This window comes from Erigeron canadensis, chromosome 6 (genome assembly GCF_010389155.1).
Source record: "Erigeron canadensis isolate Cc75 chromosome 6, C_canadensis_v1, whole genome shotgun sequence".
NCBI lineage: Eukaryota > Viridiplantae > Streptophyta > Magnoliopsida > Asterales > Asteraceae > Erigeron > Erigeron canadensis.
In genome coordinates, this window is record NC_057766.1 from 20,545,329 (window position 1) to 20,560,647 (window position 15,319).

The following is a 15,319-nucleotide window of genomic DNA, read 5'->3' on the forward strand; positions in this document are numbered from 1 at the left end:
CATACATCTAGACAAAAAAGTGAGTTTGGTATCATTAAACATATTCAAAATCATATATGATTTTGTATATGCTTTCGTACAAATAAACTTAATCAAAGTCAAAATCGATTTTAAGCATACACTATGAAAAATAAATTCAAAATCATATACGATTCTACGTATAAATTTGAGACAAGACAAATGAGTTTTATACAAATAAACCTATTTAAAATCAATTTTGATTTTACGCATACAGTGTGAAAAATTATACAAAATCATATATTATTTTATGCATACATTGTCAAGAAAATATACAAAATCATATATGATTTTGTGTAGCACATTAAGTCAAACCAAATGGCTTCCTTAAAAAAAATTATTCAAAATCATTTTTGATTTTACGCATAAAGTCTGAAACCTATTCAAAATCAAAAATGATTTTACGCATACATTAGGGAAAAGCTATACAAAATTACAAAATCATATGATTTTGTGTAGCACATTGAGACAAAATAAAATGAGTTACATACCAAGAAACTCATTTAAAATCAAAAATAATTTTAAGCATAAAGTGTGAAATACCCACACGAAATCATATTTGATTTTATTCATACATCTAGACAAAAGAAATGAGTTCGGTATCATTAAACCTATTCAAAATCAAATTTGATGGAATTTCATTTGTTTGTGTAGATATATGGAATTTCACTAAACCTATTCCAAATCAAATCCGAGGGGAAAGTGTGATCACGAGGGCCTTCAACCTCGCGCTTTAGTTTAGGGTTTGAAGTCGTAGGGTTAGCCGTTCAAACCCTAAACTAAAGCTTAATTTCTAATCAAAAATGATTTTACATGTTTAATGTTAAAAATCTATGCAGAATCAATTTTGATTTTATGCATACATTTTAGAAAAGTTGCATTTTAAAACCCTAAATGCTAAAGCCTACAGTGGGGGGACGGATGTGTACGGTACGCTTAAGGGTTTAGGGTTTGAAGTCGTAGGGTTAGCCGGCTAACCCTACAACTTCAAACCCTAAACCCTAAGCTACCATGTAAAAACCCGGGAAAACCTATGCAAAATAATTTTTGATTTTATGTATACATTTTAAAAGGTTGCATTCTAAAACCCTAAATGCTAAACCCTATAGCTGGGGGACGGATGTATACGGTACGCTTAGGGTTTAAGGTTTGAAGTCGTACAACTTCAAACCCTAAACCCTAAGCTACCATGTAAAAACCCGGGAAAATCTAAACCATAAAATCTAAACCCTAAAATGCTAAAGCCAGTTGGGGAATGGATGTATACGGTACGCTTAAGTAAGAGGAAGTGGTAACGGTCGATGGATGTTCATATTTGAGTATTTGCTGACGGAATGCATGTAAAAACCTGGGAAAATCTATGCAATATCATTTTTGATTTTATGTATACATTTTAGAAAAGTTGCATTCTAAAACCCTAAATGCTAAACCCTAAAATGCTAAAGCCTACAGTTGGAGGACGAATTTACATGGTACGCTTAGGGTTTAGGGTTTAAAGTTGTAGGGTTAACGGCTAACCCTACAACTTCAAACCCTAAACCCTAAGCTACCATGTAAAAACCCGGGAAAATCTAAACCATAAAATCTAAACCCTAAAATGCTTAAGCCTACAGTGGGAAAATGGATGTATACGGTACGCTTAAGGGTTTAGGGTTTGAAGTCGCTAACCCTACAACATCAAACCCTAAACTTTAAGCTACAATGTAAAAACCCGGGAAAATCTATGTAAAATCATTTTTTACTTCAAATGGTTTTCTTTTTATGGAAATCATTTGGTTTTGTCTCAATGTGTTATAAAAAGTCATATATGATTTTGTATAGGTTTTCCTTAATGTATGCGTAAAATCATTTTTGATTTTGAATAGTTGATTATATATAGGATTTTCACACTGTTAGAGTAAAATCAAATATGATTCTAGGTATAAGAACACAAGTAACTAAAACCTCAATACAAAATCAAACTTGATTCTACAAAACAAAGTTACAAAACACAAATTTATAGAATCTATATACAAAATCAAATATGATTTTACACATACAGTTATAATAACAGAAATCTTTATAATCTCTATACATAATTAAATATGATGATGAACATAAAAGTAAACAATAACAGATAACAAATCGAATTTGATGTTACTCATACATTTCCAGAAAACAAATGGAGTTTATATCCACAAACCTATACACCAAAAAATTTAATTCAGAATCATAAAGTTGATTAAATCATATTATCAAACATTGATTTAGATATTTCATCAAACACCTTATGCAATACTAAATAAAATGTGATTTGATATTAAATCATATATGATTTGAAAAGGCTTATAGATACCGAACTCACTTTTTTTTTTTGTCTAGTTGTAAGAATAAAATCATATATATATGATTTTGTATAGCTTTTTTACACTATATTCTTGAAATCATTTTTTATTTTAAATGGTTTTCTTTGTATGGAACTCATTTGGTTTTGTCTCAATGTGCTATAAAAAATCATATATGATTTTGTATAGCTTTTCCCCAATGTATGCGTAAAATCATTTTTGATTTTGAATAGGTTTTCATACTTTATGGAAGCCATTTGGTTTGACACAATGTGCCATACAAAATCATAAATGATTTTGTACATTTTATACACAATGTATGCGTAAAATCATATATGATTTTCTATAAGTTTTTCACACTGTATGCATAAAATCAAAATTGATTTTAAATATGTTTATTTGTATAGAACTCATTTGCCTTGTCTCAATTTTATACGTAAAATCATATATGATTTTGAATAAATTTTTACAGTTGTCGGAAACAAAATTACAGTTGCCGGAATCATCATCAACACTTTTCCGTTTTCTATTTGATGATTTCGACTTGTAAGCCATGATAAATGTAACACCCTTCGTTTAAAAATATGGATTTCCAAAAACTTTCGCCTAACGGCATTAAAAGAAAGCAGAATTAAACCTTAAAAGTCCAAACCAGCAAAATCTGTTTGGTTTATTCATAAAATGGTGTTACTAGCCATATCATCAAAATAAGTCTAAATGGAAATCCATTGGTTGCCCAATATTAAACAACCGACATTATACTAAATACAAATCATAAACACTACAAGAAAACTTGAAATTGCCAACAGCCAAATCCGTCCCAAATCCGTCTCTAATAGTGATTTTCGACGGATTTACAACGGATATGGTCGGATCCTAAAAACGCCCTTGATAAAATTTAGCAACGGCTTTTGGGACGGACATAATTTTTAGCAATAGATTTGCGATGAAAGTCACTGTCGAAAATGTTATGCAAAAGAGCTACTGAAAATGAACTTTTGCGACGGATTTACATCGGATATTTTACAACTGATTTGGGACGGACATGTTAGCGACGGACCAGTTTATCAACAGATTTTGGGATGGCTTATTTTCCGATGGAAAAGTTTTCAACGGAATTTCGACGACTTTCATTTTATTTATTGCGTACTAATGAATGTTCAGCAACAGAAAATGTTGTCCCAAATCCGTTGCTATTATATTTAATTTTTTTAATTCAATTTTCTCAAAATTTGTTCATCCACCCTGTTTATAGCTTTTGCATCGTACGTCATTATCCGCTAATTAAAACAAAATTCCTTAAAGCACCAAATTACGTTAAACATCCAAAATATTAATACATAATCCACATTCTTATCCAAAAGCACAGTAGCATCTAAAAGCAAAGTAGCATCCAAAACAAAGAAGCAAATTGCAAGTTTATGGACTAGACAAGCATATATCATTCAAGTAGAAGTTTGGCATCATCATTTCGGCAAGTTTGGTATATTCTTCAAGATCTCAGCTAACCTCTCTTCCAACTCTCTCTTAAGACGCTCCTCCCGTTCTGCCATCTCCCTTTGTGCTTTTTCATGAGCCTCAACCATCCTTGCCTCGCGCTCTTCCATATCACGTCTTGCTTTCTCCTGTGCTTCCAACACCTCGTCCAACTTTTGTTGTAATTTTTCTACCTAAAAGGTATAGAAACACAAAGAAACAAACGTCTTAGACTTTAGAGATAACTTGGGCTACTTTGTACTCCATTATCTAACACTAGAACACAATAAAAAAAAAACAAACTGTAGGATACAGGCCCCAAATATACTTACAAAGTCACTCAATATGTATGTGAAATATGAATAAGAAACTCCAACTTGCAAACAAAACAAAGTAATTAAATCCTAATTCTTAGCTAAAAACCTAATGAAAACATGCACCACTACTCCTAATTACCAGCACAAAACTATGACCACTTTATTTTACCATACTAAATAACTTGTCAAACTAACTGCTACTAACTTAACTAATACATGCTCATGCCAAGAGAACAGGTCAATCTTTACCACTCTACCCATTTGTTGCTGCTTCATGACCCGTGTTAATTAAATCTTATGACCCGCTGACCCGTGAATAAACCCAATTAACCCAACAGAAACAACCATGTCAAAAATATAACACTTACATTCTTGTGTGTGCATTTGTATCAATCTATGAGATTAGTTGAAGAGTTCAGTTTATAGGAGGTTTATTTCTGGAAGATATTAAACGGGGATTCAATTACATATATATGCTTAAACTGACATTTATTAAAAGATTTGTATGAGTTATATATATTGTAGATATATTATGTTACAATGGCTCAATAAGTAATTCATAAAGAAAAATAGACGTACATCTTCCCCGGGTGGAACATATGAGTTACCACTATTACCAGAAGGTGTGCCTGTCAATACGAAACTTGGATCTGAAGATGAGCCACAACCGTACAATCTTCCTTTCTTCCTTGATCCAGTAGCTCGTTCATATAACTCTTGATCATGCTTTGGGTGCTGTGAGAGATCTGGTCCGTACTTATCACGCATGTACTCTGATAGACGTTCCTATTAATATATAGTAGCAAACCCAAATGTTAAAAATTCTATCAAGGCTATAAATTATAAAGGAATTTATTTTGAATGTTTATATATATATATATATATATATATATATATATATATATTAGCTTTTATCTAGGTGTATATGCCAAAACTGAGCAACCTAGCAAAACAAGCTGATCAAACTAAGAAACGAGCTCACAACTACCTGATCAAACTAACTAACAAGCAAAACAATAACCTGATCAAACTAACAAAAACCTAAGCAAAACATACCACAGCTTGGCGTGCCCTATCATCGATTAACTTTGTTGGGTCAATGGAGCTAACCAACGGCTCTGCTGAAGTGTCATTCCCACCCTCACCCTCAACCTCAACCTCATCCTCACCCTCACCTTTTTCGTATGTGATGCAATTAGAAAGTCCAAAGACGATTGTGGGCGACCTTTTTTTTTTACCTACAGAAGTTATATTAGGAGTAATTAGAAAGAAAAGAAAAATTTAAGGATATACATTAATCATAAAACTTCAAATATCTTACAAGTCGTTCTCGAAATGCAACATATCCACAAGAGCCTGTACAGTGGTAACTAGATACAAATTTAGCCCTATTTGCTTTGTTTGCCTTTGAAGTTTTTAGCCAGCCCTCTTTATTCCAATGATCTGTGACAAGTTCCGTCCAATACTCCTGCTTCATCCATGATGGTTTATAGGGGATAATGGCAGATATATCATCTTCGGTGACTGGGTTACCATTTTCTTCAGCCTTCTCATATGCTAGGTCACGATCTAAGTTTCAAAGCTCAGACAATCTTCTTGCAATAGCCACATCAAATATGTCCCGAACTAATGTATCGATCGCCGAAATCCAACAATACTTGACCTGTAATAAACACATATTAACTTAAGCATACTACTTCACAACATATTTAGTACTTCACAGAACCATGTTAAGAGAAACCTTGAAACGAGCAAACATCTTATCTTTCTCCTCAATAGGGACACTTTTATATGTTGGCCAAGCTCCTCAATAACACATCTGCATACAATCAATGATATAGCGGGTAATCTGACCATTATCGGCTTGATCGTTACTTCTAGTAAAACTACACAATTGAAAAAAGAGACAGTTTGCTAAAATAAATGCATTTTAGAAAGCTTTTCTAAGGCATACGAAGAATACTAAAATGTTTTATGCAAGAGTTACGTGATCAGCCTACTTACTGTGCCTGGTCAGGGGTAATGGAAATCTGAATCTTATTTGGATCTGCGACAAAATGGTGTGGTGCATTTGAACCTTCTGCTTGAGATGAGGGTGATCCAATCTCCCGATTATATGAAGGTAATTCATCAAACTGGTCCATATGCTCACTGTTTGTGTCATCAGAAACATGAGGAGATGCATTGCTGTTACTATCATTGTTACCTCTAGCTATGGAATTGTGTTGACCTCTACCAGTATCATTGTTTGTGCCATCATGAGATACATTAGGAGATCCATTGTTTCTGCCATTGTTACCTCTAGCCATGGAATTGTGCCGACCTCTACCAGTATCATTGTTTGTGTTAGCATGAGATAAATTAGGAGATGCATTGTTGTTGCTCCCATTGTTACCTCTAGATATGGAATTGTGCCGACCTCTACCTCTACCTCTACCTCGACTGGTAAGACCACGCCCAGCCGAGCTACGCCCTGACATGATAACTACAACAAAGAATGGTTGATTAAAGTATAAACATTAATAGTAACAAAGTTTTAAAACAAGTGAACATGTTAAAACAAGCATCATATAAATAGATAACAATCAATCAAAATAATGATCAGACTTTTAAATATATACCAATCAATTTGAAGAATGATCAGAAAAGTAAACGTCTATATCCTCACTATCTGAACCCTCTTCTAAATCATCAAATGACTCTTCTTCTTCACTATTACTTTCAACCGCTATGTTGTTCACAACATTATCTACTTCTCTCTGTTCAAAAAAGATTGGCCCAACATCCTCATTTGTACTAGCTAGACAAGGTAACCTCTCATTCTCTTGATAGAAACAATCAGCATCCTCATCGCTGTCATCACCATCATCATCCACTGCTTCACTGACATCTTCTGCAAGTTGATATATACCCCTTGGTTTTACTTTGACAACAGCTGACCAATCTTTCAAATCTCTTGTCGTCGAAGGATATGATACATAATAAACTTGTTCTGCTTGTGATGCTAAGATAAATATCAAACCATTGGCATTTGAACAACACAACCACACAAGGTACTGAACTAGTGTGGTATTCAACTTCTATAACTTCTTCTACCAATCCATAATAGTCACTTTCATGGTTGTCATAACAAGCACCTTTCACACATACACCACAATTTTGTGTAACCCGCCCGTTAGATTGTTTTAAAGTGTGAAACTTGTAACCATTGATAAAGTACCCATTATGTAATTTGACTTTATTTAGGGGACCGAATGCTAAGTCTCTCAGATGTTCATTCATGCATGTTGGGGAAGTTGTAACCTACAATTAGAATGGTGTATTTTTAATATGGTATTTGAGAGTTCAGTTTTAGGCAGTAGAAATACATTTTTAATATTTCAAGCTTACATAGATTTCAAACCAGTGTGCAAAATCTTTCTGTCTTCTTTTATCACGATCTCCGGCTTCAAGATTTGGATCCTGTTCGATAATCCAATCATCAAACTTCCATATGTATTCATGAACCTCTTCCGTGTTAAGCAGGATATAAGTATGAGCCTTATGATGCTCACTTCCAGTCCATACTCTATTTACTCCCCCCTTCTCAAATAATCTTCGAGATGGAACTTTGAATATGCTTAACCGAGAATCGATGGTTGAAGAGATAGGATTCTCAGGAGCAAAATTACGAGGCTCGCGATTCAACCGAGTTGGAATTTTTGAGTTAAGATGTAAGGAACAATATGTAGAGAGTTCATTTGCGATATATGTCTCAACAATAGACCCTTCTACCTTTGCTTTATTTCTAACAGTTCTTTTCAATATCCCCAATTTCCTAAAAGGATATTAGAAAGATTTTATAAAACTTATAATGTCTAACAAATTTAAATTATAATGTCTCAAATATATATATATATATATATATATATATTTATATAACCTTTCATACGGATACATCCATCTATATTGAACTGGACCACCACGAATCGCTTCACGTGTTAGATGGATAACAAGGTGTTCCATTGAGTCAAAAAATCCAGGTGGAAAGATTTTTTCTAACTTGCATATAGTTACTACAATACTTTTTTCAAGTTTTTGCAAGTCCTCAATGTGTAACACCTTTGAGCATATTACACCAAAGAAGGTGCACAACTCAGTTACTGCGTCCCATATTGCATCAGGTAGCATGCCTCTTAAAGATATAGGCAATAACCGTTGCATAAACACGTGACATTCATGACGCTTGAAACTATAAAAGCTACACTCTTGAGCATTCACACATGCCCCTATATTTGAAGCATAGCCATCAGGAAATTTCACTTTCTTCAACCATTCACAAACCTTCTTCAATTCTGGTTTTGTTATAGTGTATGAAGCTTTTGGTTTCACAACTTTATTATTGTTTCCAACAAAAGTATGCAAGCTCAACCGATCACAATACAATTCAATATCCTTCCTTGCTTTGATATTGTCCTTTGTTTTGGGAGTGTCCATGATAGTGTTAAATAGATTCTCAAAAACATTCTTCTCGATGTGCATCACATCAAGGTTGTGTCGGATTAACAAAGAATGCCAATATGGCAACTCCCAGAATATACTTTTCTTTACCCAATTATGGGTTTTGCCAAAATTTGGGTCTTTTGCATTCTTTGCCGAGTATGGTCGGCCTTCATAAACAGTTGGAAAGTTTGAAACTTCGCTTAAAATTTGTTCACCTGTCAATTCTAGTGGTACAGTAGATGACAATTGGGAAACTCCTTTCTTGAATCCTTTCTTGTCACGCCAAAATGCGTGTCTTTCTGGTAAATGTATTCGGTGGCAGTCGAACCAAGTAGGTTTCCCTCCGGAATTTAACTGAAATGAATTTGTGTTACCCATGCAATGAGGGCAAGCCAACCTACCATGTGTGCTCCAACCCGAGAGCATTGCATAAGCAGGAAAGTCACTGACTGTCCACAAAAGCATTGCTTTCATCGTAAAATTCTGTTTGTGATAAGCATCATACACTTCAACACCATGATACCATAAATCTTTTAGCTTGTCTATTAATGGTTGAAGAAACACATCTAAGTTTTGACCAGGACTTTTTCTTCCTGGAATAACCAAAGACAATTTAATGTATGAGTCTTTCGTGCACATCCAAGGAGGTAAGTTGTAAATTGTCAGAAAAACGGGCCATAATGAATAAGGATTAGAAATTGTGTTATTCGGGCTAAAACCATCCGTGCACAACCCAAGCCAAACGTTTCGTTTGTCTTCTACTAATGATGGATGTGTTTCATCAAAATGTTTCCACGCCTCACCATCACTTGGATGTGACATGCTACCCTCTTTTGTTTTGTGAACCGAATGCCATATCATATCTTTGGCCGTCTTCTCCGACATATACAACCTCTTAAGTCTCTCTCCAATCGGCATGTACGTCATTACTAAATAAGGCACTTTGTTAAATTTATAACGAGGCTCCTTGCAGTATTGACAATGAGTCAGCGACAAATCTTCTTGTTTGTAGAATAGCATGCAATGGTTTTTGCAAGCATCATACCTCTTTTTCGGAAGACGGAGTTCCTTTAAGATGGCTTGGGTCTCATACAAGTTCGATGGTAGCTTATTAGCAGTAGGTAACATACTTTTAAAAATGGGAAGTATGTGATTAAAGGTAGACTCGGTTACATTACAAGTTGATTTCCAATTCAACAAAGTCGTGGCAGCTTCTAGTTTTGACCATTCATCACACCCATAATATAAACGCTCGTTGTCATCTTCTAACATGTCATAAAATTGTTTTGCTCTTTCATTCGGTATATCTTCTTCTTGCGAAACTGATTCAGGATTTGATTGAAAACAAGCAGCTCGTATGTTCTCCCATACCATCCGGTTCATACCATCGTCATGATCATCATCAACTTCCATTGGAGTAGAAGATTCCACCGCATCTTCGATTTCTGTTTCACCGTGTTCAACCCATCTTGTGTAGTTACGAATGAATCCTTTAGTGAGCAAGTGTTCTTTAAGAACATCTCTAGGCCTATAGTGATTATTTTTGCAAATGGTACATGGACATTTAATTTGAAGGACTACTTCTCCTGTTGGCCTTATGTTGGTTTCAACAATTATGTCATTAGAATAAGCAAAGTCTAAGAACATGTCCACTTTGTTAATGTAACTTAAAGATAGGAAATTGCTATTATTTGTCATTCGATACAGTCATTCTCGATCACTACTCGACATTGTAAATGACCAGAACCTAGAAAGTCGACATATAGCAATAAAAATGTAAAAATCGTAACAGTACATACACAAATAACATTACTAAAGTAAAATTCCTAATATTACTCATGTATATAGCATTATTGATGTAAAAATCTTAGCATTGCATCAATTTTTTACAATTAATATTACCAACTTAAGAAAAGATTCCAATACATACAACTAAACAAAGAAGCAGCCACATCAGAAAATGGAAGAAAAAGACATATGAACCCTATATAAAATATAAAGAAAAACGCAACCAAGTAGATTTGTAAACAAATATAAATATATAAATATTAAAACTACATGAGCCAAGTAGTACAAATATCTAGCAATCCACATCATGAAGATACAAAAAACACAGCCAAGTAATAAATAAATATTAAAACTACATGAAGCCTATTACAAGTAGATAAAACATCAATTTTGAAAAACTATTAAAAATATTGAAGGAATAGATGAGCATGAAACTGATGGAGAGCAACAAGTAGATAAAATAATAATAATAATAATAAAAAAAGCATACAAACAAAGATAACTTTTTTTAGCGAAAGGGATGAGCATCGTACCCCAAATTAATTAGTGGTTAGCAATGGGAGGATGAAGGAACAGATAGCAAGAAACGATGGAGAGCAGTAGGCAGCGGGTTGATTGGTTGTTGCAGCCATCGTGTACTAAGATGGATATTAGGGCAAGCTCTTTAAAAATTAAATAAAAGGATCCCAATGATACTAAAAAGAGTTTTAAAAGAGAGAAGTCTTTAAAAAAAAAACTTAGAAAAATATGAAAAAAAAATCCCAGTGTCAAACAGCCGTAAACATTTTAACATTATATTATTATTTTTCTAAAATTTTGAAAAGCGGATTTTTAGATTTGCCAATAAGTTTCACCGCGAATACGATTTGATTTTCAGCGAAGAATTTCCATTTTGCCTCCATTATTTAGGGACGGATTATGGACGGAATTCTGTTTATATAATTTTGCTATCACTTACCATCGAAAATCCGTCCCTATAATTTAACTTTACCAACGGATTTGCAACCGAATTTTCTATGTATTTTTTTAAAATGACGATTATTGTGAAAGCGCATATATAGTCATTTCGAACTACATTTATATGAGTAAACACATTCTAAAAGTGTAAAAATAATGTATAATGTGAACACACGTATAGACATGTAAAAACTTGCCAACATCTGTTAAAGAAGAATATATACGAATGCGATGTCAAAGATACTATTGATTATTAGTGTATATCGTACTATCAACATACTATATGTATAAAACACTTAATGGTACTTATATGTGCATACCAATGCCAGCAAACTTGAGAAATCGCAAATTTACATAGTCAACCGTCTCTAATCCGTCCCTAAATTTTAATTCTTCCGACGGATTAGCAACGGCTTGTAGTTTTTATATTTTCTAAATTTACAATTATCCATAAAAATGAATAACCACCCATTCCCTAATATAACTTTATCACTAGATAAACATATTTCAAATTAAAAAGTATTAAACTCTTGCATTCGGACGAGTTTATGTGCAAACATTGTCGTTCTACTATGAAAGTACATATACACAAACTCGGGTAAACATATATAAACGCAACAAACATATTGTTTATTGGTTTATATCGTACCCTCGACACTATATGAATAAGAACACATAATCGGTACTTATATGGGTATACTAACACTCGTACGCTCAAGAAATCGCAAATTTACATAGCGACCCGTCTCTAATCCGTCCCTAAATTTTAACATTTCCGACGGATTAGCAACGGCTTGCAGTTTTTATGTTTATTAATATCACGATTTTCCATAAAAATGAATAACCACCCATTCCCTAATATAACTTTATCACTAGATAAACATATTTCAAATTAAAAGTATTAAAATTCTTGCACTTGAACAAGTTTATATGCAAACATTGTCGTTCTACTATGAAACTACATATACCCAAACTCGGGTAAACATATATAAACGCAACGAACATATTGTTTATTGGTTTATATCGTACCCTCAACATACTATATGCATAAAAACACATAATTGATACTTATATGGGTATACTAACACTTGTATGCTCAAGAAATCGCAGATTTACATAACGAGCCGTCCCTAATCCATCCCTAAATAAACTATTTTCCGACGGATTAGCGTCGGAAAATCTTTTTTTTATTTAATATTAAGGTCATCGTAAATCCGTGGGTAAAATTAAATCTAGGGACGGAGTTGAGACGGAGGTACTATTTTAATTATTTTATAAGTTTTATTTTTGTTATTATAAGAAGTCGTTGCTAATCCGTCGGTAAATATTTTATTTAGGGACGGATTTAGGACGGAGAAGTTATTTTGATTATTTTATTAGTTTTATTTTTATCATTAAAAGGTGTCGTTGAAAATCCGTCGGCAAATTATTTATTTAGGGACGGATTACTGACGGAATCACTTGTCGTAGGTAATCCGTCCCTAATCCCTTGTAAATCTTTTTAAACGGATTCATATGGTTATCTGTCTCAAACCCGTTGAAAAACTGTCGTAAATGAGGGACGGAATTATTGACCGTCGAAAATCCGTTGACAATCGGAGATTTTCTAGTAGTGAAATATCTAAACATAAATGAATGTCTAATGTGAGCAGCCACTATGGGTAAACTACAGCCAACTTCAAGATCATCTACCCATGCCTCACATCTTCTCACATCTACCTGCTCACTATTGTTGGACCTGAGGGCACAACACATTTTAAAAGAGCAAATGTTAGCTAACGAATTAGCTAAGTAAGATAACACATAGTTTATAAAACGTTTACCCATTTAAAAAATTATATAAAACTCATAATTACATCGTCAAGGCACATATCACATCGATGCATCACATCATCCATAACATATCATCACATCAAACATCATCATCATCATAGGTCGAATCACCTAACTGTGCCTAATCATCTTTTACTTTACATATAACATATAAGCATCATCGTATAGTGTGACATAAGTCACTTACATTAGGCGTGACATAAGTCACTCATCACATATAAGGTGTAAGTTTGTATGTAGGCGGTCATAAGACCTAACAAGGAACCTCACTCCCGACTAGATGGATAAGCCTTACGGTTGTCCATCAATGTCATTAAGGAATGACAAGCCAATCCAGGAGTAGTCCGTATGTTCAAAGACATTGGTGGTTAATCATGCCACCCAGAGATACTCAAACCACGTAATTATGTTGCAAGGAGCCACCCAACCAACCATATACGCACCTGCTGGGCAAGGGCAAGTACGGGTTAAGCTTAACACTTTCATATCATATACGAGCTCGGTTTACATCACATATAGTTTAGGTGTCCACGTTACCTATACATCATCACATATCATCTTTTTACATTTGGGCCCTTAAACGTGTCATGGCAACTTAACAAGTCGAGTGAACTAGATGAACAAGCCATGTAGTCATGCACACTTTACATATCATCAACATATAACACATTTCACTTCATCTCAAGACATTACATAGCATTTCATAGCATATCATTACATCGCATGCATTGTTACATAACGTACATCATCATATATCATTGCATATCGTATATCATTACAACATTGCATATCATTTATCATCATAGATCGTACATCATTTCATATCATCTTTCGTATCATATATATATATATATATATATCATTTCATATCATCTATCATCTCATGTCATATATTGTTGCAAAACATCTATTATCTCATATCATATATCATTTCATTTATTAAGCATACATGCATACATATACATGATGATGTACGTTATGTAACAATGCATGCGATGTAATGATATGCTATGAAATGCTATGTAATGTCTTGAGATGAAGTGAAATGTGTTATATGTTGATGATATGTAAAGTTAGGAAAGACATATATCCAAACATACATGCATACATATACATACATAGACACTTATATTTGACCTAATAGACCAAATACATGAGTTATATGCAAAACGAATGATTAAGAAGTGTATCGGGCTTATTAGGCCCAATGGTTATACGAACTTCATAAACGAAACTTCTCGAAGCTAGGAAAGACAAGTATCCAATCATACATGTGCGCGCGCACACACACACACACTTATATTTGTCCAAATAGACCAAATACATGAGTTATATACAAAACGAATGATTAAAAAGTGTATCGGGCTTATTAGGCCCAATGATTATATGAACACCAGAAACAAAATTACTCGAAAGTTAGGAAAGACACATATGCAGACATACATGCATACATTTACATGCATATACACTTGTATTTGACCCAATAGACCAATTACATGAGTTATATTCAAAAAGAATGATTAAGAAATGTACCGGGTTTATTAGGCTCAATGTTAGACGAACATCATAAACAAAACTTCTCGAAATTAGGAAAGATAGATATATAATCATACGTGCATACATACACACATAGAAACAATTTCTTCAACCCCTTAAAGAATGATCATATAATGTTTATAGTCAATCTGTATCTCGTACGATCGTACATGTATTAAAACTAGTACAATAAATATATAAATACGTATGTAGTAGAATAAAATAAATAAAAGAATAAATACAAAAAATAATAATATTTTATTATAAATAAATAATAATTGTGTAAATATTAATATAATAAAAATAATCAATGAAATTCGTTGCAAAAAATAATTTCTGACGAATTTTCGTGGCCGAAAATGTAATAACACGATTTCTGTTCTTGATTCGATCTCAACAATGACAGTTCAAGTGTGTGTGTTCTTGGTGTGTTTAGTGTGTGTGATTTCTAGAGAGAGAGAGAGAATCTGAATTAAGTTGTATGTAAAAATGGATCAAAAGGCTTATGATTTCTAAGGAGTTGAGGGTATTTATAGTCTAAATCTACAATTAAGCTACTGTACACTCCTAGTCCCTCAACCTTAGAAA

At 33.5% G+C, this 15,319-nt stretch overlaps 2 protein-coding genes across 2 annotated transcripts; both read right to left on the reverse strand.

Moving 5' to 3' along the window:
* Positions 1–3,808: 3,808 nt before the first annotated feature.
* On the reverse strand, positions 3,809–6,615 carry LOC122604437 (putative uncharacterized protein DDB_G0277255). Its single transcript, XM_043777331.1, has 6 exons — positions 6,140–6,615; positions 5,963–6,021; positions 5,498–5,704; positions 5,192–5,373; positions 4,715–4,921; positions 3,809–4,012 (listed from the first exon to the last, which is right to left on the reverse strand). The coding sequence occupies exons 1-6, from the start codon at positions 6,613–6,615 to the stop codon at positions 3,809–3,811; spliced, it is 1,335 nt and encodes a 444-aa protein (XP_043633266.1).
* A 144-nt stretch (positions 6,616–6,759) lies between these two features.
* LOC122604438 lies at positions 6,760–10,315 on the reverse strand. Its single transcript, XM_043777332.1, has 4 exons — positions 8,058–10,315; positions 7,526–7,952; positions 7,249–7,438; positions 6,760–7,139 (listed from the first exon to the last, which is right to left on the reverse strand). The coding sequence occupies exons 1-4, from the start codon at positions 10,313–10,315 to the stop codon at positions 6,760–6,762; spliced, it is 3,255 nt and encodes a 1,084-aa protein (XP_043633267.1).
* Between the last annotated feature and the right edge of the window lie 5,004 nt (positions 10,316–15,319).

Bases quoted from the DNA above. Each gene is read 5' to 3' on its own strand.
- LOC122604437 (XM_043777331.1), bottom strand. From the start codon at position 6,615: ATGTCAGGGCGTAGCTCGGCTGGGCGTGGTCTTACCAGTCGAGGTAGA. The intron at 5,705-5,962 runs GTATGCAGATGT...TTTGAAACTTAG, and splicing joins TACCCGCTATATCATTGATT to ATCGTGACCTAGCATATGAG. The intron at 4,922-5,191 runs GTATGTTTTGCT...ATATATTAATAG, and splicing joins ATAGGGCACGCCAAGCTGTG to GAACGTCTATCAGAGTACAT.
- LOC122604438 (XM_043777332.1), bottom strand. From the start codon at position 10,315: ATGACAAATAATAGCAATTTCCTATCTTTAAGTTACATTAACAAAGTG. The intron at 7,953-8,057 runs GTTATATAAATA...ATATCCTTTTAG, and splicing joins TGGATGTATCCGTATGAAAG to GAAATTGGGGATATTGAAAA. The intron at 7,439-7,525 runs GTAAGCTTGAAA...TTCTAATTGTAG, and splicing joins CACACTGGTTTGAAATCTAT to GTTACAACTTCCCCAACATG.